The 21,710-nt window shown below is 45.4% G+C and overlaps 1 protein-coding gene across 1 annotated transcript in view; it reads right to left on the bottom strand.

The window, feature by feature from the left end:
• Positions 1 to 13,343: 13,343 nt before the first annotated feature.
• Positions 13,344 to 21,710, bottom strand: part of LOC126980214 (uncharacterized) — a 35,257-nt gene continuing 26,890 nt past the window's right edge. Inside the window, exon 2 of the mRNA XM_050829848.1 lies at positions 13,344 to 13,757. Coding sequence (XP_050685805.1) covers positions 13,378 to 13,757 — 380 coding nt within the window. The 3' untranslated portion in view covers positions 13,344 to 13,377. The remainder of the gene's footprint in view (positions 13,758 to 21,710) is intronic.

Consider the following 21,710-nt stretch of genomic DNA (forward strand, 5'->3'; position numbering starts at 1 on the left):
TCTCTCTCTCTCTCTCTCTCTCTCTCTCTCTCTCTCTCTCTCTCTCTCTCTCTCTCTCTCTCTCTCTCTCTCTCTCTCTCTCTCCTGTTGTGACGTGGTGACGATATAAATGTCGCGTGATCAATAATTAGTGTCTGTCTGTCTGTCTGTCTGTCTGTCTGTGTTTGTATGTATGTATATGTCCGTCTGTCTGTCTGTCTGTCTGTCTGTCTGTATGTATGTATCTCTCACTTAAGAAAAAAAAACATTAATAGATCATCAAATAGAGGAAAAAATAAAATAAAAATAAAGAATGAATGAATGAAAGAAGAATGACAGAAAGAAAAGAAGGAAGAAAAAAGAAAGAAAACAACAAAACAACGCATACATTTCAATTTCTCGTGTGTGTGTGTGTGGGGGGGGGGGGGGCTGGGGGGCTGGGGGGGCGTGTTGACTATTACAAACATTACCTTCACTCGGTTATTCTATCTTCAATTTTATAAACATTTTTTTTCGTACGATTTTTATATCAGTTTACATTTTTTTTTTATTCTTGTAATCTTTAGGCTTCTCATCACTTTTTTTCCCTCTTTTCCCTTTTTTTACCTAACCTTTTCTTCATTCATTAATATTTTACTGTATTTTTCCCATATATTTTTTTCTTTCCCAAAATTTTGATATCATTTCTTTTCTCTCATTTTTCTTCTTTCATTAATATTTCGCTTTATTCTTTTTTTCCTTATGTAGTTTATTTCCTTTCAAAATTTTCATGATCAATTATTTGTTTCCGCTTGATTTTTCTTCCTACATTAATATTTTCTCTCGAAGTTTTTGCCCTTATAAAATTTCCTTCATTTCACGATTTTACCATCATCATAATCATTTCTTTCCTCTTCATCTCTTCCCTCACATCACCTTTTCTAGTCCTCTATCACATTCCCTCTATTAAGTTTTTGCCCTTTTAAAATTTCCTTCCATTCACAATTTCTACCATCGTCATAATCATTTCTTTCCTCTTCATCTCTTCCCTCACATCACCTTTTCTAGTCCTCCATCACATTCCCTCTATTAAGTTATTTCTATTATTGTTCTGTCGTGTAATAGTTTAGTTTCCCTCACCTCGCCTCACCCCGCTGTTCTCATTACCTCAGTGCTCTCAACACGCTTGCTCCTCACATCCTCATTTCGTCAATCACTCAATTCCAAATTCTCTGAGTCATGTCCTTGCATTTACCTCTCTGTCTCTCTTGCCTCCTGCTTCCTCCTGCTGCTTTTCCTGTTCTGCTTTTCCTTCTGTTCCTGCTCTTCGTATTCCTGCTCCTGTTGCTTTTCCTCCTCATTTTTTTTTTATCTTCCTCCTCCTCCTCCTCCTCCTTCTCCTTGCGTGTCTCTCCTTTATCGTAATTGTCACGTAAATTTTCTTCGTTTTCTTCTTTTTCTTCTTTTTCTACAACCATTACTATTACTATTACCTACTATCACATACTTTGATTGCTATTACCGTCGCTGCTCCATCTTCATCTTTTTCTCCATCTACTACTACTACTACTACTACTACTACTACTACTACTACTACTACTACTACTACTACTACTACTACTACTACTACTACTACTACTACTACTACTACTACTACTACTACTACTACTACTACTACTACTACTACTACTACTACTACTACTACTACTACTACTACTACTACTACTACTATTATTTTTTTCTCCTACCACTATTATTATTACCACTACCTCATATTCTTTTTCTCTTCCTCCTCCTCCTCTTCCTCCTCCTCCACCTCCATCACCTCGGCCGCTTCCTCCTCCTCCTCCTCCTCCTCCTCCCCTTCATTTTATTGTAATTGTGACTCACGTAATTGGGTGTTGGTGCCTCCGAATATCTAAGTGGGCAAGGCGGCGCTCTTAATCACCTTCCAATTAGACGCCAAATGAGGGAGCGTAACCCAATTAATAAGCAGAAATAATAATACATTGAAAATTGGGCCCAGAAAGTAATACGTATTTGTTTTAAGAGTCGAGGATACGCGTTTTCTGTAATCACTCCTTTTTTTTATGGGTGTGTGTGAAAGTGTCAATGTTCTGTTTTTTTTTTTTTACCTGTCTTTACCTGTCTTAATGACCTGTTTTACCTGTCTGTCTTATCCATCTATACCTGCTTAATTACCTGTCTGTCTGTCTACCAGTATCACCATCACCACCAATGCCTACGTCCTGCTTAACTCACCTTCACCCTTCTCCTCACCACCACCACCACCACCACCGCCATCACCGCCGCCGCCACATATAATGATGGCGTAGCTTGAGACTGTCAGAGCAAATCACGGCCCATCAGCAGCTGACGCCCACCTGACGCCTCGCACTGATTGACTCCAGACCCACCTGCTGACGAGGCACAGAGAGGGAGGGAGGGAGGGAGATAGAGAGAGGAAGGGAGAGGAAGGAAATAGAGTGGAAGGAGATGGTAAGAGGATGGGAAGGATAGAGAAGATGAAGAGGAAGATGGAAAGGAGAGAGAAGAGGAAGTGGAAGAGGGGGAAAATAAAAGAAGGAAAAGAATCGAGCAGAGAAAAGGAAGAAAGGAAGAAGAATATTAAAAAAAGGAAAAACAAAGAAGGGAGAGGAAGGGGAAGGGGGAAGTAGGAGGAGAGGGAAAAGAAATGAAGGAAGTGGAAGAGGGGAAGAGTGAGGAGGGGGAGGAGGATTAAGCAGAGAGGAGGAAGAGGGGAAGGATGAGAAGAGGGAAAAGAAAGGAGGGAGAGAAAAGTGGAGTTGGATAAAGAAAGGAAGAAGGAAAAAAAAGGAATGGAAAGAGAGAGAGAGAGAGAGAGAGAGAGAGAGAGAGAGAGAGAGAGAGATTTCCTCCATTACTTCCACCTAACATCTTTTTATCATGAGAAATTGTAAGCTTGCTGTGGCCGCGTCCCAAGTGTAACCCCCCGCCTCCCCCTCTCTCTCTCTCTCTCTCTCTCTCTCTCTCTCTCTCTCTCTCTCTCTCTCTCTCTCTCTCTCTCTCTCTCTCTCTCTCTCTCTCTCTCTCTCTCTCTCTCTCTCTCTCTCTCTCTGCCCCTTTCCCCCTTCCTTCCTTTTCCTCTCCCTTTCCTTTCCTTATCTTTCCTTCCCCTTTTCATCTGTTTGCTCCCTTCTCTTCCCTTCACCCCTTCTTTCCATCTCCTTCCCTTCACCCCTTCTCTCTATCTGTTTCCTTCATCCTTTTCATCACTCTTGTTGACAGGAAGGAAGGAAGGAAGGAAGGAAGGTCGATGGTTTATATTCTCCGTTCCCTTCTACATCTCTCTCCCTTTATCATCTTTCCCTTCCCTTTCTTTTACCTTTTCTTCCTTTCTTTCCTATCCCTCACCCCTGCAGGTAGATGTGAAGGAAGGAAGAAGAGAAGGGAAGGCAGGGAAAGAAGAAAGGAAAGTAGAAAGTGAAGGAATATTGGAAAGGAAGGAAGGAAGGAATATAGAGGAAGGGAAAGCAGAAATTAAAACAGCAAGGAAGGACAGTAGAAAGGGAAGTAAGGAAGAAGAGAAAGGAAGGAGAGAAAGAAAGCAAGGAGGAAGGCAGGAAAGTAGAGGGGGAAGTAACGAAGGAGAGAAAGAAAGAAAGGAGAAAGGAAAGAAAGTAGAGGGGGAAATAATGAAAGAAAGAAAGAAGGAAGAAAGAAAGAAAGAAGGATCGAAGTGAAGTGAAGGGAAGGAAGGAAGGAAAAAAAGGGAAGGAAAGCAAGGAAAGTAGACAGGCAAGTTATAAAGGAAAGGAAAGGAAGGAAGAAGGAAAGAAAAAGGTGAGGTGAAATGAAGGGAAGGAAGGGAAGGGAAGGGAAGGGAAGGGAAGGGAAGGGAAGGGAAGCAGAAACAAGGCCAGAAAGTCGACGGTTTATATATTTGACTTCTGTTGGTCCCCTTCTCTTGCGCCTGTCCCTTCATCATCTCCTTTTCTTGTCTCTATTTACTCTCTCTCTCTCTCTCTCTCTCTCTCTCTCTCTCTCTCTCTCTCTCTCTCTCTCTCTCTCTCTCTCTCTCTCTCTCTCTCTCTCTCTCTCTCTCTCTCTCTCCCCTCTTCTCTCCTTGCTTCCTCTCTCTAAAAAACAGACACAAAGGCAGAGTCTCCCCTCACTCTACCTCGAGAGAGAGAGAGAGAGAGAGAGAGAGAGAGAGAGAGAGGGGAAGATCCATTTTTTCACGTCTCCATCCCTCGCCCTTTCTCTGTTCGCTGTGGCAGGTAGAGAGAGAGAGAGAGAGAGAGAGAGACGCTCTATTTCATTCTTCATTTGTGTGTATGGAAGGGCGTGTGAATCCCTTCCTTCCATCCTTCCTTCCTTCCTTCTTTTCTTCCTTCCTTCCTTCCTTCTATCTTGTATATGAAGGGTGATACATCGATCCTTCTTTTTCTTCCTTCTTTCATTCATTCCTTCATTTTCCCTTCCTTCCTTCCTTCTTTCCTTCATTGTGACCTTGCTTTCCTTCGCTACTGACCTTTTTCCTGTTTTGCCTTTCTTCACTATCTCCTTTTTTTTTCATTTCATCCTTCTACTCCTTTTTTAATCCTTTCCTTCTTTCTTTTCCTTCCTTCCTTCCTTCTTTCCTTCCTTTCTTCCTTCCTTCCTTCCTTCTACCGTTTCCTTCATCTTCATTTCCTCAGCTTTCCTTTCTCCATCTTTTCTTTCTTTTCCTTCCTCTCTTCCTTCCTTCCTTCCCTTCCTTCCTTCCGTTCTCCCTCCCTCAACAAAGTTACCAGGGAAGACTAAGGAAGAAAAAACTACCCTATTCCTCATTCTCTCTCTCTCTCTCTCTCTCTCTCTCTCTCTCTCTCTCTCTCTCTCTCTCTCTCTCTCTCTCTCTCTCGATATGCTCTTTTGTTCCCTCTCTTCCCGTCTCACCTCCACCCATCTATCTCTTCCTCCTCCTCCTCCTCCTCCTCCTCCTCCTCCTCCTCCTAGGCCACAAAATCTCGTGTTCCGCCGAGGCTTAACGTGTCTTAGCGGGTAATCCAACTGAGAGAGAGAGAGAGAGAGAGAGAGAGAGAGAGAGAGAGAGAGAGAGAGAGAGAGAGAGTTCTTTCCCCTCAATCTCCCCTTTCTCACTCGCTCTTTCACTCTTTCGTGTTGCTCTCTCTCTCTCTCTCTCTCTCTCTCTCTCTCTCTCTCTCTCTCTCTCATTTACCCGTAATAATCGTGGTTCTGGCTCTTATGTGTGTGTCTGGAGAAGAAGGGAGGGAGGGAGGGAGGAAGGGAGGAAGGAGAGAGAAGGAGAAGGAGAAGGGGGGGAAGGAGGGAGGGAGCGGGGACGGAGAGATGGGAGGGAAGGAAAACGGAAAGGGGAGGAAAAGAGGAAGAAGGTAGGGAGAGGGGGAAGGAGGGAGAGGGAGAGGAGAGAGAGGAGAGAGAGAAAGAGATAGGGAAGGGAGGCATAGAGGGGAGAAGAGAAGGGAGGGAAAGAGGAGGGAGAGGAGAGGGAAAAGGTGAAAGAGGGAAGGGGAGGGAGAGAGAGGAGAGATGGAGGAAGGGAGAGAACAGGAAGGGAGGGAGGGAAGAAAAAGAGGAGGGGGGGAGGGAGAGGGGAGGGAGAGAGAGGAGAGATGGAAGAAGGTCTAGGAAGGGAGAGAACAGGGAGGGAGGGAGGGAAGAAAAAGAGGAGGAGGGAAGGGAGAGGGGAGTGAGAGAGGAGAGATAGAGGAAGGTGGAGGAAGGGAGAGAACAGGGAGGGAGGGAGGGAAGAAAAAGAGGAGGGAGGGAGGGAGGGCAAGATGGAGAGAAGATGGAGGAAAAATCGGGAGGTAACAGTCGGGTTCCTCCATCTTGGGTCTAGATTTGCATAACCGCGTTAGGTGTGTTTCCCCTCCCCTCCCCTCCCCTCCCCTCCCTTATCCTCCCCCTCTCACCCCCCTTCATTCTCCGCTTCTTCATTCTCCCCTTCACTCCTCTCCCTTATCCTCCCCTCCTCACCTCCCTTCATTCTCCCCTTCTTCATTCACCTTTTTTCTCCCCTTCACTCCCCTCCTTTATCCTCCCCTTCCTCACCCCCCTTCATTCTCCCCTTCCTCACCCCCCTTCATTCTCCTCTCCTTCATTCTCCCCTTCACTAGCTTCTTCACTTTCCCCTTTCGCTTCACTTTCCTTCCCTTCATTTTCCCATTTCATTCTTCACTATCGCTTCTTCACTGTCACCATCATACGCTTCAACATTTTCTCTTTACACCATTTTCGTTTCATCCCTTTATTTTTATTCCTTCACTATCCTCCTCCATTACTCTCTCTCTCTCTCTCTCTCTCTCTCTCTCTCTCTCTCTCTCTCTCTCTCTCTCTCTCTGTGGTTTTAGTAGTAGTAATAGTAGTAGTAGTAGTAGTAGTAGTAGTAGTAGTAGTAGTAGTAGTAGTAGTAGTAGAAGTCGGGAAAGAAAATAAAGAAAGGAAAGATAAAAGAAAGAAAGAAAGAAAAAAGGAAAAGAAAAAGTAAAAAAAAAAAAAAAAACGATTTAACACAACTTGTCATTTTCATTTGTCGCGAGCCGCAGGTGGGGGTGGAGGAGGAGGAGGAGGAGGAGGAGGAGGAGGAGGAGGAGGAGGAGGAGGAGGAGAGTAGATTGAAACTGTGGTGAGGTGGGAAAGAGAGTAAAAGGACTTTGAGAGAGTGAGAGAGATAACTGAAAAGGGTGCTCTGTCTGGTGGTGGAAGGGAGAATGAAGGGGAGAAGGGGAGGAAGGGGGAGAAAATAATAATGATGGGGTAGAAATGGGAAATAAAAGGGGCTGTAAAGAGATCAGATGAGAGGAGGAGGAGGAGGAAGAGGAGGAGGAAGAGGAGGAGGAGGAGGAGGAGGAGGAGGAGGAGGAGGAGGGACAAATGAAGACACTTAGATATATGAAAGGGATGGGGAGGAAAATATGAGGAAGGAAAGAATTATGGGGAGGAAATGAGAGACAGATATGGGGAGGAAAATGTGGGTAGAAAATGAGGAGAGCAAAATGTGGGGAGAAAATGAGGAGAACAAAATGTGTTGAGGAAAATGTGGGGAGAAAATGAGGAGAGGAAAATGTGGGGAGGAAAATGTGGGGAGAAAATGAGGCGAGGAAAATGTGGGGAGTAAATGAGGAGAGGAAAATGTGGGGAGAAAATGTGGAAAGGAAAATGTGGGGAGGAAATGAGGAGAGGAAAATGTGGGGAGGAAATGAGGAGAGGAAAATGTGGGGAGGAAATGAGGAGAGAAAAATGTGGGGAGAAAATGAGGAGAGGAAAATGTGGGGAGGAAAATGTGGGGAGGTAAATGTGGGGAGGAAAATGTGGGGAGAAAATGAGGCGAGGAAAATGTGGGGAGAAAATGAGGAGAGGAAAATGTGGGGAGAAAATGAGGAGAGGATAATGTCGGGAGAAAATGTAGGGAGGTAAATATGGGGAGGAAAATGTGGGGAGAAAATGGAGGAGGAAGAGAAAATGTAGGAAGGAAAAAACGGAAAAATCAGAAATTGGATGGGGATTTGGGGAAGATATAGAGGAGATTGAGGCGAGGAGGAGGAGGAAGAGGAAGAGGAAGAGGAAGAGGAGAAAGAAGGAGAGAAAAGTGGAATGTGTCGAGAAAAGAATGAAGAATGAATTGAGGTTGATGGGGTTGAGGAAGGGAACGCAGCTAAGAGAAGGGAAAAGAAGGGAAAGGAAGGGAAAGTTTGCATGGAATAGGAAGGACAAATTATGAGGTTAGTAGGTAAGTGATGGGAAAGGATGGGGAGACTAAGGGAAGGGAAGGAAAGGGAGGGGAAGGAAAGGGAAGGGAAGGGAAGAAAAGGGAAGGGAATAAAGGGGAAGGGAAGGGAAGGGAAGGGAATAAAGGGAAAGGGAAGGGAATAAAGGGGAAGGGAAGGAAAGGGAAGGGAATAATGGGGAAGGGAAGGGAAGGAAAGGGAAGGGAATAAAGGGGAAGGTAAGGGAAGGGAATAAAGGGGAAGGGAAGGGAAGGGAAGGGAAGGGAAGGGAAGGGAAGGGAAGGGATGAAAAGAATAAAGGGAAGGGAAGGGAAGGGAAGGGAAGGGATGAAAAGAATAAAGGGAAGGGAAGGGAAGGGAAGGGAAGGAAAGGGAGAGGATAAAGGGAAGGGAAGGGAAGGGAAGGGAAGGGAAGGGAATAAAGGGGAAGGTAAGGGAAGAGAGGGGAAGCTCGCATGGAAAAGGGAAGTAGAGGGAAGGATTGGTAGGTAAGTGAAAGGGAAGGGAAGGGAAGGGAAGGGAAGGGAAGGGGTGAAGGGGTACTGAAGGGGTCCTTTCCTCCCCCTTCCCGTTCATCACAATAAAATCCATTTCAACATTATTTTTCTGAGTGGGAGACGCCATAGATTAGGGGACCTGTGTGTGTGTGTGTGTGTGTGTGTGTGTGTGTGTGTGTGTGTGTGTGTGTGTGTGGTTAACTTACTCCAAAACCCGATTTTGAGTGAGTGGTTCTCTCTCTCTCTCTCTCTCTCTCTCTCTCTCTCTCTCTCTCTCTCTCTCTCTCTCTCTCTCTCTCTCTCTCTCTCTCTCTCTCTCTCTCTCTCTCTCTCTCTCTCTCTCTCTCTTCCTCCTCCTTCCCTTCCACTTCTCCTCCCCTTCCCAACTCCCCCTTCCTTTGCCCTCCCCTCCTTCCCTTCTCCTCTATCTCCTTTCCTCCCCTTCCCTAACACTGATCTTTGCTATCCACTCACTCCTCCTTCCTCTCCTTCCCTCTCTCCTCCCACCCTTCCTCCCCTTCCCTTCCCCTCCCTCCCCACCCTTCCTCCCTTCCCTCCCCATCCACGAATCTCTCCCTCTTTGCCCTAAACCTCACCGATTACAGACCCTCCCTCCTCCTTCCCTCTCTTCCCTCCTCCTTCCCTTCCTCCCCATCGTGACCCCTTCCTCCCCTTCCTCCCGAGAGAGTCCGCCAATATCCCATCATTATGTCTCCAACGCTGCGGGCGAACACACATACGAACACACGGACAGAGCAGGCAGGCAGGCAGAGAAGAGAGAGAGAGAGACAGGGGGAGGGGTTGAATGAGGAAAGTATACGGTTTGGAGGGAAAAGGGAGGAGAGAGAGAGGTAGGAGGGAGGGAGAGAAGGGAGAGGTGGAGGGAAGGAGAGAGGGAGGGAGAGGTGCAGCAATGATCAGTCCACACGTCCACAAGGAGAGAGAGAGAGAGAAAACAAGAGAAAGCGAAAGAGAGAGAACCAGGAAGAGAATAAGGATAAGAGAGAGAGAGAAGAGGGACGGTGAGAGCGCCAACAGAGAACCAAAGAAAGACAAGAGAGAGAGAGAGAGAAAGAACGAAGAGAAAGGGGACTGAAGGGAAGGGAAGGGAGGGGGAAGAAGGGAAAGGGAAATTACACAGTGACTTAAAAAAGGGAGAGAAACACGACAAGAGAGATTGAATAAAGGGGAGAAGGTTAATTGACAGGAGAGGCGAGGGAGGGAGGGAAGCGAACTGGATAAATGAGAGACAGAGGAGAGTTAGAGAGAGAGAGAGAATGGTGAAGAGGGTTGCCATAAGAGAGAAAGGTGAGGAAGAGAGAGAGGAATTGATAAAGACAGTAATAAGATTGTAATGGAAATGTGTTATCGTGTTTATTCTTTATTTCATCTTTATTCTATTTTGTGTTATTCCCCTTCTTCACTTCTCCTCCCTTCCACTTCCCTTCTCTCCCTATCTTCCTTTCTTTCCCTTTTCTCCTTCCCTTCTCTCCCCTTCTTCCTTTCTTTCCCTCTTCCCTTCCCCTTCCCTTCTTTCCTCTTCGCTTTCCTCCCCCTTCTTTTCTTTTTCTCTTCTTCTTCTTGTTCTATTCCTTCCATGTATATAATTTTCCTTCCCTTTCCCTCCCACGCTTTTCATTTTTGCCATTCTCTTCCTGCTTTTTTCTCTCTCATTTTCCTCCTCCTTTTCCTTCATTTTCCCTTGCTTTCCTTCTCTCCTTTCTATTTCTTCATATTTTCTTTTTTCCTTCTCATCCCATATTTTTCTTCTCCTTTCTTTTCCCTTTTCTTTTCCTAGTTTTTGTTTTTTCTGTTTTTTTCCTTCTCTTCCTTTTCCTTTCCTGTCTCTTCTCAATTGCTTATCCTTGCAGGCCCTTCCTTTCCCATCCGTTCCCTTCCCTTCCTCCCATTCCTTCCCCTTCATCACTTCTACCATCATACTCCCATCACTTGTCTGTCCCATCACTCTCCCTTTTCCTTTACTCTGTTCTTCCTCTTTCCCATACTTTATCACCTGTCATCTCTCTCTCTCTATTCTTATTTTGTATTAGTCTTCCTCTTCCTCTTTCTCTCTTTCCTTTTATCCTCTTTTTTCCTCTTCCATATTCTGCCCTTCTTCTAAAACTAACTTCACTCTCCCCTTTCCGTCTTTTTCTTCCTGTATTCTATTCCCTGTTCTTATCCTCTTTATTAAATCTACTTCCCCTTTCTCCTTTCATGTCATCTCCCCTACTCCTCTTTCTCCTCCTCCTCCTCCTCGTCCTCACTCTCTTTTTACCCTCCTCCCCATCCTCCCCAATCGCTTCTTACAGTATCCTTATATCTCCCCATCTATTTCGTGTCCCTCTCCTCCCTTCTCTTTACTCTCCTCCCCCTCCTCCCCAATCTCTTCTTCCAGCATATTTATACCTCCCCAGATCATTCCCCTTCTCCCCAGCTATTTCATGTCCCTCCTTCACCTCCCCTCTCTTTACTCTCCTCCCCATCCTCCCCAATCTCTTCTAGCATCCTTATACCTCCCCAGATCATTCCCCTTCTCTCCCCATCTATTTCCGCCTCTTTATCAACCCTCTTTTTTCTAACTCCTTAATCTCATATGCACTTAAACTTTCCTCCTCCTCTTCCTTTCCTCTTCCTCTTCTTCCCCTCCCCCCGCATCAATTTCCACCTCTTTCTCAACCCCTTTTTTCTAACTCCTTAATCTCATATGCACTTAAACTCTCCTCCTCCTTTCCCCTTCCTCTTCTTCCCCTCTTTCTCTCTCTCCCTTTCTTTGTCACTTCCACTATATCATTCCGACCTCTGCTTTCAATCATCCTTATTTGTGTTTCCCATTCCTCTTTTTTCTCTGTCTCTGTCTCTATCTTCAACCACCATAGCATTCCACTTAACTCCCCTTTCTCATCTCTCCCATTTTTCTCTATTCCTCTTCTTCCCTCCTTCTTTATCTCTTTTTCTCCTTAACTACAGTCTTCCAACACTTTCTTTATGCATTTTTCTTTCCTTCCCTTTTCTTCCTTTCTCTTTCTCCCTTTTCTTTTCTTTCTCACCCTCTCTTTCTCTACCCCTTTCTTCTCTATTGCTCAACACACACACCCAACCCATGCACCCTTTCTTCTCTCCCTATCCTTACCTATCCCTACCGCCCTCCTTCACTCCATCTCTCCCTAACCTTCCCCATCCCTACCTCCCTCTCTCTGCGGCCACACACACACACACACACACACACACACACACACACACACACACACACACACACACACAACCCATGCACCCTTTCTCCTCTCCCTATCCGTACCTATCCCTACCCCCCTCTCACTCCATCTCTCCCTAACTCCCTCGCCTCCCCCAGCCTCCCCCTCTCTCTGCGGCCACACACACACACACACACACACACACACACGCACAAAACCCATGCACCCTTTCTTCTCTCCCTATCCGTACCTACCCCTACCCCCCTCTCACTCCATCTCTCCCTAACTCCCCCGCCCTCCCCCCCCCCACCCTCCCCCTCTCTCTCTGCGGCTGGAAGTGCAAGATTTCGGTCGGCATTCATCATGATTAGGCAGAGACAGAGTGCGAGGCGGTGTGGCTGCGCGCGGCCGACCAGCAGCTGCCTTACGTTATCGCGCGCTCTCTCCTTTTTTAATCTAATCACGGGTAGATTTATAACCGCGCTTATGGAACGGCATGTGTGTGTGTGTGTGTGTGTGTGGGAGAGAGTTGGAGTTGGTGAGAGAGTGGGAGGGAGATGGGATAGGGGAGAGAAGAGGGGAGGGTGCGGGAGTTAGGGAGTGAGAGAGGAGGGAGGGAGTCAGAGAGAGGGAGTAAGAGAGAGGGTGTGAGAGGGAGTAAGAGAGAGATAGATAGATAGATAGATAGATAGATAGATAGATAGATAGATAGAGAGAGAGAGAGAGAGAGAGAGAGAGGGTGTGTCAGATGTAGAAAGAAAGACATAGTGGGGGGAAAGCACTGGTTCTTTTTTTTTCTTTTTTTTTCTTTCTTTTTCTTCCTCTATTTTTTTCAACATTAATATTATTCCTCCTCTCTCCACTTCCTTCTTCCACTATCTCCATATCCCTCCCTTCCGTCCTCTCTCCTATTTACTTCTCCTCTCTCCTCCTCCTCCTCCTTTCCCTCCCTTCCCTTCCCCCGCATCGTATATATATCTCTCACTCGTGATAACACACACACACACACACACACACACACGGTCAGTCACTCAGGTTACATACACATGCACGCCAATACACGCGCGGACACACACGCACACACTAATATACACGGAAGCACACACGCACACCTACAGAGCAACCCGTACACACACACACACACACACACACACACACACACGTTCTTAATTAAAAATCTTCAAATTAGCACATAATCACAACTATACGTATCCGGACACTCCCTTGTACGGCACGCTATCTCTCTCTCTCTCTCTCTCTCTCTCTCTCTCTCTCTCTCTCTCTCTCTCTCTCTCTCTCTCTCTCTCTCTGAACATATTTTTTGCTGGTTTTGAGATTTTTTTTTACTTCTGATCCTTTTTTTTCCTTTTCTTAATCCTCCCTTTTTTTCCTTTTCTTAATCCCCCTTTTTTCCCTTTCTTTATCCCCCCCCCCAACACATTCTTTATTTTCCCTATTGCCTTCCCTTTTCTTCTTCTTCCATCCCTTATCTATTGTTCAGAGCGTGGAGGTGCGTTTTTTTTTTTTTCAAGCATCAATAACAACAACCTCAATCTAAATCACCTGGGGATTTTTTTTTATTTCAAGATTTTTTTTATCCTCTAAGTGATTTTCCTTTCATCTGCTTCCGTTCATCCTCTTTCCTTTATACATTCATTTGTTTTGTAATATTTCCATTCGCACGCTTCCCTTATTTCCCTTCCCTTAAAATTTTTTCTACTGCTTAACATATTCTCCGTCACTCTTCCTTCCCTTTTCCCCTTTCCCTTCCCTTAAGACGTTCTGTTACACTGCCTTACTTATGGTGCCTTTCACGTTTTCCCCTTAACCTATTTTCCTTCATGGCCTTCCTTATCCCGTGAAATCCTTCCCCCAACTTATTTCCTCTCACATCTTTTCCTTTAACTTTCCCTTAACATCCTTCCCTTAACTTACTTCCCTTCACATCCTTCCCTTAACTCCCTTCCCATCACATTCTTCCCTTCCCTTCCCTTACAAATCATCGCGCGGGTACTCACCACTCATCAGCTTGGCTTCCTTGGCGTAGGCACCCGCACTCGTGGTGAAGAGCGGCGAGCTGATTGGTCCGATGGGCGACGACGTGAGGGTGTGCGGGGCGTGGGCCGGGGAGGAGACGTGGGCGGGGAGGCTGGCGGGTGGCTGGCGCGGCAGGAAGGGGAGGAGCGCGAAGGGGGACTCTCGGAGGAGGTTGGTGGAGAGGCCGAGGGGCGGGGCGGGCCACAGGCGGGGGTGGTACGGGAAGGGGAAGGACCCGCCCAGGGAGAGCGACCCGCCCAGCCCGCCCACCGAGCTCTGCGACACCAGGGGCGGCGGCGGCACGGGCAGGCTCAGCAGGGGCGCCGCGGAGACTCCTGCGGGAGAGAGGAAAGAAGACACCTGTTAGAAGAGTGCCAGGGGGGCGGGGGGGGGGGGTAGTGTTTGACTTGTGTTGTTAGTGTTATTATTTTTGTGATTGTTGTTGTTAGTTATTATTTTTGTTTTGTTATTAGCACTTTTACTACTGATATACTTTTTTCTGCTACTTCTAGAATAATAATAACAGTAGCAACATCAACAACAACAACAACAACAACAACAACAACAACAACAACATTAATAATAATAATAATAATAATAATAATAATAATAATAATAATAATAATAATAATAACAACAACAACAACAACAACAACAACAACAACAACAACAACAATGACAACACATAAACACATTACACAATCCAAGATAAGGAGCAAACTCATTACACTCTATCACCACCTCCTACAATCGACTAACTATTATTCATCTTCCCCCCTGCGGCGTCCTCTTCTTATCGCTCACACAACCAGCCGCGCCGTAACACACACAACACACGCTCAGTAACCCCCAGCGCCCACGACAGCACAGGAGCAACAACAAAAACAATATAATGACACACTTATTTCCTATCACGTCCATCCCTTCTTTCCCGTCACAGCCTTCCTTTAACTTCCTTCCACATTCCTTCCTTTAACTTATTTCCCTTAACCCGGTAGCAGCGGGGATCATGTTTCTTAAAGGCCCCTGTAAGCGAGAAAAATGAGAAAAATCATCACTCATGCAAACCATTTCATAATATATATCAACGCATTTGCCAACAGTTTATGCATCATCTCTTTTTTGGGGGGTTATATCATGGCACAAATTTGGCTCGCATCGCTGGTACACGGTAAAGCCACAAATTTGGCCCGCATCGCTGGTACACGGTAAAGCCACAAATTTGGCCCGCATCGCTGGTACACGGTAAAGCCACAAATTTGGCCCCCATCGCTGGTACACGGTAAAGCCACAAATTTGGCCACAAATTTGTACACGGTAAAGCCACAAATTTGGCCCCCATCGCTGGTACACGGTAAAGCCACAAATTTGGCCCGCATCGCTGGTACACGGTAAAGCCACAAATTTGGCCTGCATCGCTGGTACACGGTAAAGCCACAAATTTGGCCCGTCGCTGCTACTGGTTAACAGACAAAAGGCCGGGCAAACAGTATGACGAATAGCTGGTCTCCTCACTCACAGCTTTGCCTCTCTTACCAATGTTTTCTCACACCCTTTAATTAAGTCCTGCCCTATTACCCTCACCCTGTAAAATCGATTTGTTACCCAGTGAGACGGAGATTAGCACTGGGGCCACGCGCAGCCTTGTATATGTCCCCAACTTTGCCTATTCATCTACTAACACCGAGGCGTTAGGTCAGGGACAACGCGCTCTGACACCACCACCATCGCTATCATCATCATTGCCATCATCACCATCGGTATTGCCCTTTCTCATATAACACCATCATCACCACCGTCACCACCATCACCATCACCCCCACTATCACCATTACCAGGATAACACCACCATCAACACCAACACCATCATCACCATTACTAAGATGACACCACCATCATCACCATCACCACCACCATCACCAGATAACAACACCAACACCATCATCACCATTACTAAGATAACACCACCACCATCATCACCACCACCACCACCGTCATCATTCCTCAGGTGACTCAGCGGAGGGTGAACCATTGTACCCCGTGAGTCACCTTGCTGAGTCACCTGTCCCCACGGCAGGTGACAGGGTGTTACGCATCAGCTGATCTGACATGCGTTATTTCTGTCGTCTGTTTGGACTACTTTTTGGTCGATGTGGTTTGGGCTACTTTTTTTGGTCGATGTTTGGGCTACTTTTTTTGGTCGATGTGGTTTGGGCTACTTTTTTTGGTCGATGTGGTTTGGGCTACTCTTTTGGTCGATGTGGTTTTGGCTACTCTTTTGGTCGATATGGTTTTGGCTACTCTTTTGGTCGATGTTTGGGCTACTTTTTTGGTCGATGTAATTTGGGCTACTCTTTTGGTCGATGTGGTTTGGGCTACTCTTTTGGTCGATGTGTTTTTCTAGCGGGCTTTTTTTTTAGCGGGCTTTTTTGGTCGATGTAATTTGGGCTACTCTTTTGGTCGATGTGGTTTGGGCTACTTTTTAGCGTTTTTTGACCATACTTCTTTTCTAGCGTGCTTTTTTTTGCAGTGGTCTTTTTTCTCTACTATCTTTTCGTTGCCCTTGACTTGCTTCCTGTACCGTAAAACAAACAAACAAACAAAAGTACAATCGTCCCCATCGCTACACAACGTTATTCCCACCGTGAAACAAACACTATTACAATCATCCCCTCTTCCGCCACACATACAGATTCCTTACGTACTGGTCTTATATATTTTTAGGTATTATTCCCACAGCAAAATACCTCCCCCACAACATCATTCCCACCGCTCACAAAACAAACATTCTGGCGTAACGTTAGCCAAGAGGTGTGTGTGTGTGTGTGTGTGTGTGTGTGTGTGTGATCAGCGGCTCTTTCACAACGCCGCGCCACGATTCAGAAAAGCCATAACGAAGGATAATTTAAAGGCAAAGACGTGGAATTAAACGAATCTCACATTCCGATTTACTCGCTATTACGCCTACTCCCTCCTCTCGCTCCCCCCCCTCCTCCTCCTCCTCCTCCTCCTCCCCCCCCCATGATTAGAGGAAGGCTTTGGGTACTCGAACTCACTCGCACACACGGCATGGTATTTTTTTCCTTTTTAAATCATTACGTCGCTCAAGGTCGATCTCTGAGACTTAACGCAGCTCACGGGGTTCATTCAGGAGGTTCACGGAGGGCTCAGTGGCCGTGAACTTCACTTACGAGCTTTGTAGCGTGTTTACTGCTCAAGACCTTCATTTAAAAGACCCACTAATACATCACTGGACATGGCTTCACTTAACGGGTCAATCAGGCTTCAGTGGTCTTAGGCTTCACATGAGGGGTTAATATAGGCTTCACTGGTGTTAGGCGGTGCAGTGGTTAGCGTCCCTGACTACGAATCTGCGGGTCTGGGTTCGAATCCCGGCCTGGGCAGTCGGCGTGCAGCCCACCCAGCTGTTCATCCTTCCTTTCCGGCTGGTCGATAAATGGGTACCTGGGGAAACCTGGGGAAAGTAAACTGTGGTAACTCGAATGTTACACTGACCCTGTGTCGGGTTAAGGGTTCTCTCCCACCACAGGCTCAAAGGGAGAACGGGACGGAGATGAGCACCGCCGCCACGCGCACCTATAGCCTCTGATTTTATGCTCCCAACCTTACCTTCACTTATGTGCTTACTTTTCTTCCCTTTCCTTCCCTTCCCTTCCTTTTCCTTCCCTTCCCTTCCCTTCCCTTCCCTTCTGTTCCCTTCCCTTCCCTTTCATTCCCTATACCCTACCCTTCCCTACCCGTCCCTTCCCTTCCCTTCCCTTTCCTTCCCTACCCTACCCTACCCCACCCTTCCCTTCCCTTCCTTTTCCTTCCCTTCTGTTCCCTTCCCTTCCTTTCCTTTCCTTTCCCTTCCCTTCCCGTTTCTTCCCATCCCTTCCCTTTCCTTCCCTACTCTACCCCACCCTTCCCTTCCCTTCCCATCCCTTCCCTTCCCTTCCCTTCCCTTCCCTTCCCTTCCCTATCACCCCAAATATGCGACTCGACCAAGGCGGGGCCGAGCAATTAAATCCAAGTCACATTATCGGCAAGTCATTAATTTCAGGTGTCACGCGCTAATCACTCCCCTACTCTTTATCATCGGCGGGTCAGGTGCGCTCGGCCAGGTAATCCCCCTCCCCCTCCCCCTCCCCCTCTCCCCCCTAGCTGTCGATAAGGTAAATCCCCCAATAAGAGTGTTCTAATCCCTTATATTTGTACGTAGGTAGGATCGCTGTCCCATATATAGTGATTCCTAAGTGTGGGTTTTAATTATCTTTCTTTATCTGTGTCTCTCTCTCTCTCTCTCTCTCTCTCTCTCTCTCTCTCTCTCTCTCTCTCTCTCTCTCTCTCTCTCTCTCTCTCTCTCTCTCTCTCTTCCATTTCTCTTCTTTTTTCTTCTTTTCTCTTCTCTTTTCTTCTTTCTCTTCTCTTTTCTTCTCTTCTCTTCTCTTCTCTTCTCTTCTCTCCTCTCCTCTTCTCTTCTCTTCTCTTCTTTTCTTTTCTTTTCCTTTCCTTTCCTTTCGTTTCCTTTTCTTTCCTTCTCTTTTCTTTTCTTCTCTTCTCTTCTCCTCTCTCTCTCTCTCTCTCTCTCTCTCTCTCTCTCTCTCTCTCTCTCTCTCTCTCTCTCTCTCTCTCTCTCTCTCTCTCTCTCTGTTTTCGCTCTTTTTAATCTCCCTTCATTGCCCTCGTTAGTGTAGTTCGCTTTGTTTTTTTCCTTATTTTCTTTCTTTCGTTCGTTCTTTTGTTCTTTCATTCTTTCGTTCATGTTTTTATCTTTTTTTCCTTCTTTTGTGTTTATCTTTTCTCCGTTTCCTTTCATTCTGTCTCCCTGACCTTGTATTCTTTTTTCTTTTTGTTTTTGTTTTCCTTCTCTCTTCCTTTCTCTCCTTCCATCTCTGTAGTTCTGTCTTTCTTTTTGTTATTTTTTTTGTTCTCTTTTGTCTTTTTATCTGTTTTTTATGATTTTTAATTTTTGTCTTTATTTTCTTTCTCTCTTCTTGTCTATCTTTCCATCTCTCTAGTTCTGTCTTTCTTTTTGCCATTTTTTGTCGTCTCATTTGTCTTTCTATCTGTTTTTCTACCGTCGTTATTTTTTATACAATTTTTCTACATTCCTTTTTCTCTCTTCTTCCATCACCAGTTGCTTTCCCTTGCTCTTGATTCCTTAACTTATTCTCTCCTTTCTTTTTTCATCTTTTTACTATTTCTTCCATCAACCGTTGCAAAATCCTGTGTCATCCATTCCATTATTGATTATTTTATATCTATGTTCTATCAATTTGCTTATCTTTCTTTTGCTGAGATAGACAGATAGAGTGTTAGATAGTTTGTTAGAGAGAGAGAGAGAGAGAGAGATTATAAGTAATTGTAGTATCTCTCCCTCTCTTTTCCCGTTTTTATTTATACTTTTCCATATTTTGATTTATCTTTCCTGTCTTTCTTTCTTGAACTGTCAAAGAAAAAAATCATAATCACATATTTGTCACTATCATTACTATCATCACCATCATTATCATCATCATCATCATCACCATCATCACCAGGACCAGAGCAAACACGAGTAACCGCGTCAGTATTCTTCTCTATAGGTTCAGATCCTGCTTCATGGGTTTAGTAAAATCGATTCCTCTTTATCTTTCTATCTTTCCTTTATCCTTATTTCTTTGTTTTCCTCTTTTTTCCTTTCTTTTTCTATATAGGTTCAGATCCTGCTTCATAGGTTTAGTAGAATCGATTCATTTCTATCTTTCTATTTTTCCTTCTTTATCCATATTTCATTGTTTTCCTCTTTTTCCCTTTCTTCTCTATAGGTTCAGATCCTGCTTCATATAGGTTAAGGAGAATCGATTCATTTCTATCGTTCTATCTTTCCTTCTCTATCCATATTTCTTCGTTTTCCTCTTTTTCCTTTCTTTTTCTGTATAGGTTCAGATCCTGCTTCATGGGTTTAGTAGAATCGATTCATTTCTATCTTTCCTTCTCTATCCATATTTCATTGTTTTCCTCTTTTTCCTTTCTTTTTCTATATAGGTTCAGATCCTGCTTCATGGGTTTAATAGAATCGATTCATTTCTATCTTTCTATCTTTCCTTCTCTATCCGTATTTCTTTCTATTCCTCTTTTTCCTTCCTTCTTCTAAATAGGTTCAGATTCCACTCCGGAGACTGATTGGAATCGAATCCTTTTCCCCGGCGTGCTGAGCGGGCGTAAGCGTCGTGGCAACAGCACTTAATCAGACAGACGGTAATGCTCTCTCTCTCTCTCTCTCTCTCTCTCTCTCTCTCTCTCTCTCTCTCTCTCTCTCTCTCTCTCTCTCTCTCTCTCTCTCTCTCTCTCTCGTCATCAGGAATAATAAAATAAACGAGAGAGAAAGAGCAAAGGAATGAAGGGGAAGAGGAAAACAGCTGATGATGATGACAAAAGAGGAGGAGGAGGAGGAGGAGGAACGATAAAAATAAAGAGAAGGAAAAAATAATAAAAAAGGAATGAAAGAGAGAAAAAAATGAAGGAATATAATAACAGGAGCAATAAAGAGAGACATTAATAACGATGAAAACAAAGAGATGCTACGAAGGATGAATTAAGAGATAAGAGGAGGAGGAGGAGGAGGAGGAGGAGATGAGTAGGAAAAAAGAACAAACAAAATGAAGAACAAGGAAAAGATAAAGACGATGAAGAAGAAGAAGAAGAAGAAGAAAAAAAAAGAAAAAAACAAGAAGATAAGGAAGAGGAAGGATAAGAGGCGGGAAAAAAAGGAGAAGAGAAATGGGAGAGAAAAGAAAATGAGAAGAGAAAAAGGCAAAAAATGACAAAAAAACGAAAAAAAGAACTAAAGAAGAAAAAAGATTAGGAGAAGAAAAAGAGCCTCAGGAAAGAGAGAAAAGAAGAGAAAGAGGAAGAGAAGAAGAGATTAAATAAGAAGAGACAATGGGAAGACTGTGAAGAGACGGGAAGAGAAGAATTAAAGGAGACAGAAAAACGGGGGGAAGAGGAGGAGGAGGAGGAGGAGGAGGAGGAGGAGGAGGTAAGGAGGTGCTCTAAGTTGGTCAACAAGGAGGAGTGTAGAGGAGACTAGGGAATACCAAGTAGCCTTCCTCCTCCTCCTCCTTCTCCTCCTCCTCCTCCTCTTCTTCGCTTCTACATACTGGCAAAGAAGAAAAAAAACCATTATATAGAATCACATTTTTTTCACTATCATTATTACTATCATCATCATCACCATCATCATCACCATCATCATCATCATCATCATCATCATCACCAGGACCAAAGCAAACACGAGTAACCGCGTCAATTGTACCACTTGTTAGTTTGTTCGTGTCCCTCTTCATCACCACCACCACCACCACCACCACCACCACCACCACCACCGTTACATCACCGTTATCATCACCACTTCACCACTGCCATAATACCGAGTGCTACATCTTAACTTACACAACACCATCATCACCATTTCATCACCACCACCATCACTATCATCACCATTCCAGCACCACTCCACCATTATCACCCCTACAATATCACCATCTCACCACCACTACCTCCTCCACCTCCTCCTCCTCCTCCTCCTCCTCCTTGATGTGGTCCAAAGCCATCTCGATGTTACGTTTCCGTGATGTTTATTTACTTTCCTTCCCGGCGGCGAGTTACGGAGGAGGAGGAGGAGGAGGAGGAGGAGGAGGAGGAGGAGGAGGAGGAGGAGGAGGAGGAGGAGGAGGAGGAGGAGTTTGAAGACAAGGTGGAGGCAAAAGAAAGCATAGGACAAGAAGACAAAGAGGAGGAGGAGGAGGAGGAGAAGAAGGAGGAGGAGGAGGAGGAGGAGGAAGACATAAGATTAGTAGGAGACAAAGAGGAGGAAGAGGAAGCAAGGATTGGAAGAGGAGGGAAAAGAGGAGGATTCAGACTTCGTGAACTTGAGGAGGAGGAGGAGGAGGAGGAGGAGGAGGAGAGATTCAGGAGAGGAGAGAAAGTTAAGGGTGAATCTTGGGACACAATTATATGAAGAGAGAGACCGCCCCCCCCCTCCTCCCACGCCTGCAGCACTGACTTAGACGGGCGTGGGCGTGGCGTGTGTGTGAGGGCGTGGCCGTGTGTGTGTGTGTGTGTGTGTGTGTGTGTGTGTGTGTGAGCGTAGCAGGGCGTGGGGTGTCTCTGCCGCGCCCTTCACACACACACACACACACACACACACACACACACGTTAAAAAAGTAGAAAGAAGAAAATGGAAAAGAAAAAAAAATACTGATACTATACTCCACTTCCTTCTCCTTTTCTCTTTCTCTCC

The sequence above is a fragment of the Eriocheir sinensis genome, chromosome 43 (genome assembly GCF_024679095.1).
Source record: "Eriocheir sinensis breed Jianghai 21 chromosome 43, ASM2467909v1, whole genome shotgun sequence".
NCBI classification, from domain to species: domain Eukaryota; kingdom Metazoa; phylum Arthropoda; class Malacostraca; order Decapoda; family Varunidae; genus Eriocheir; species Eriocheir sinensis.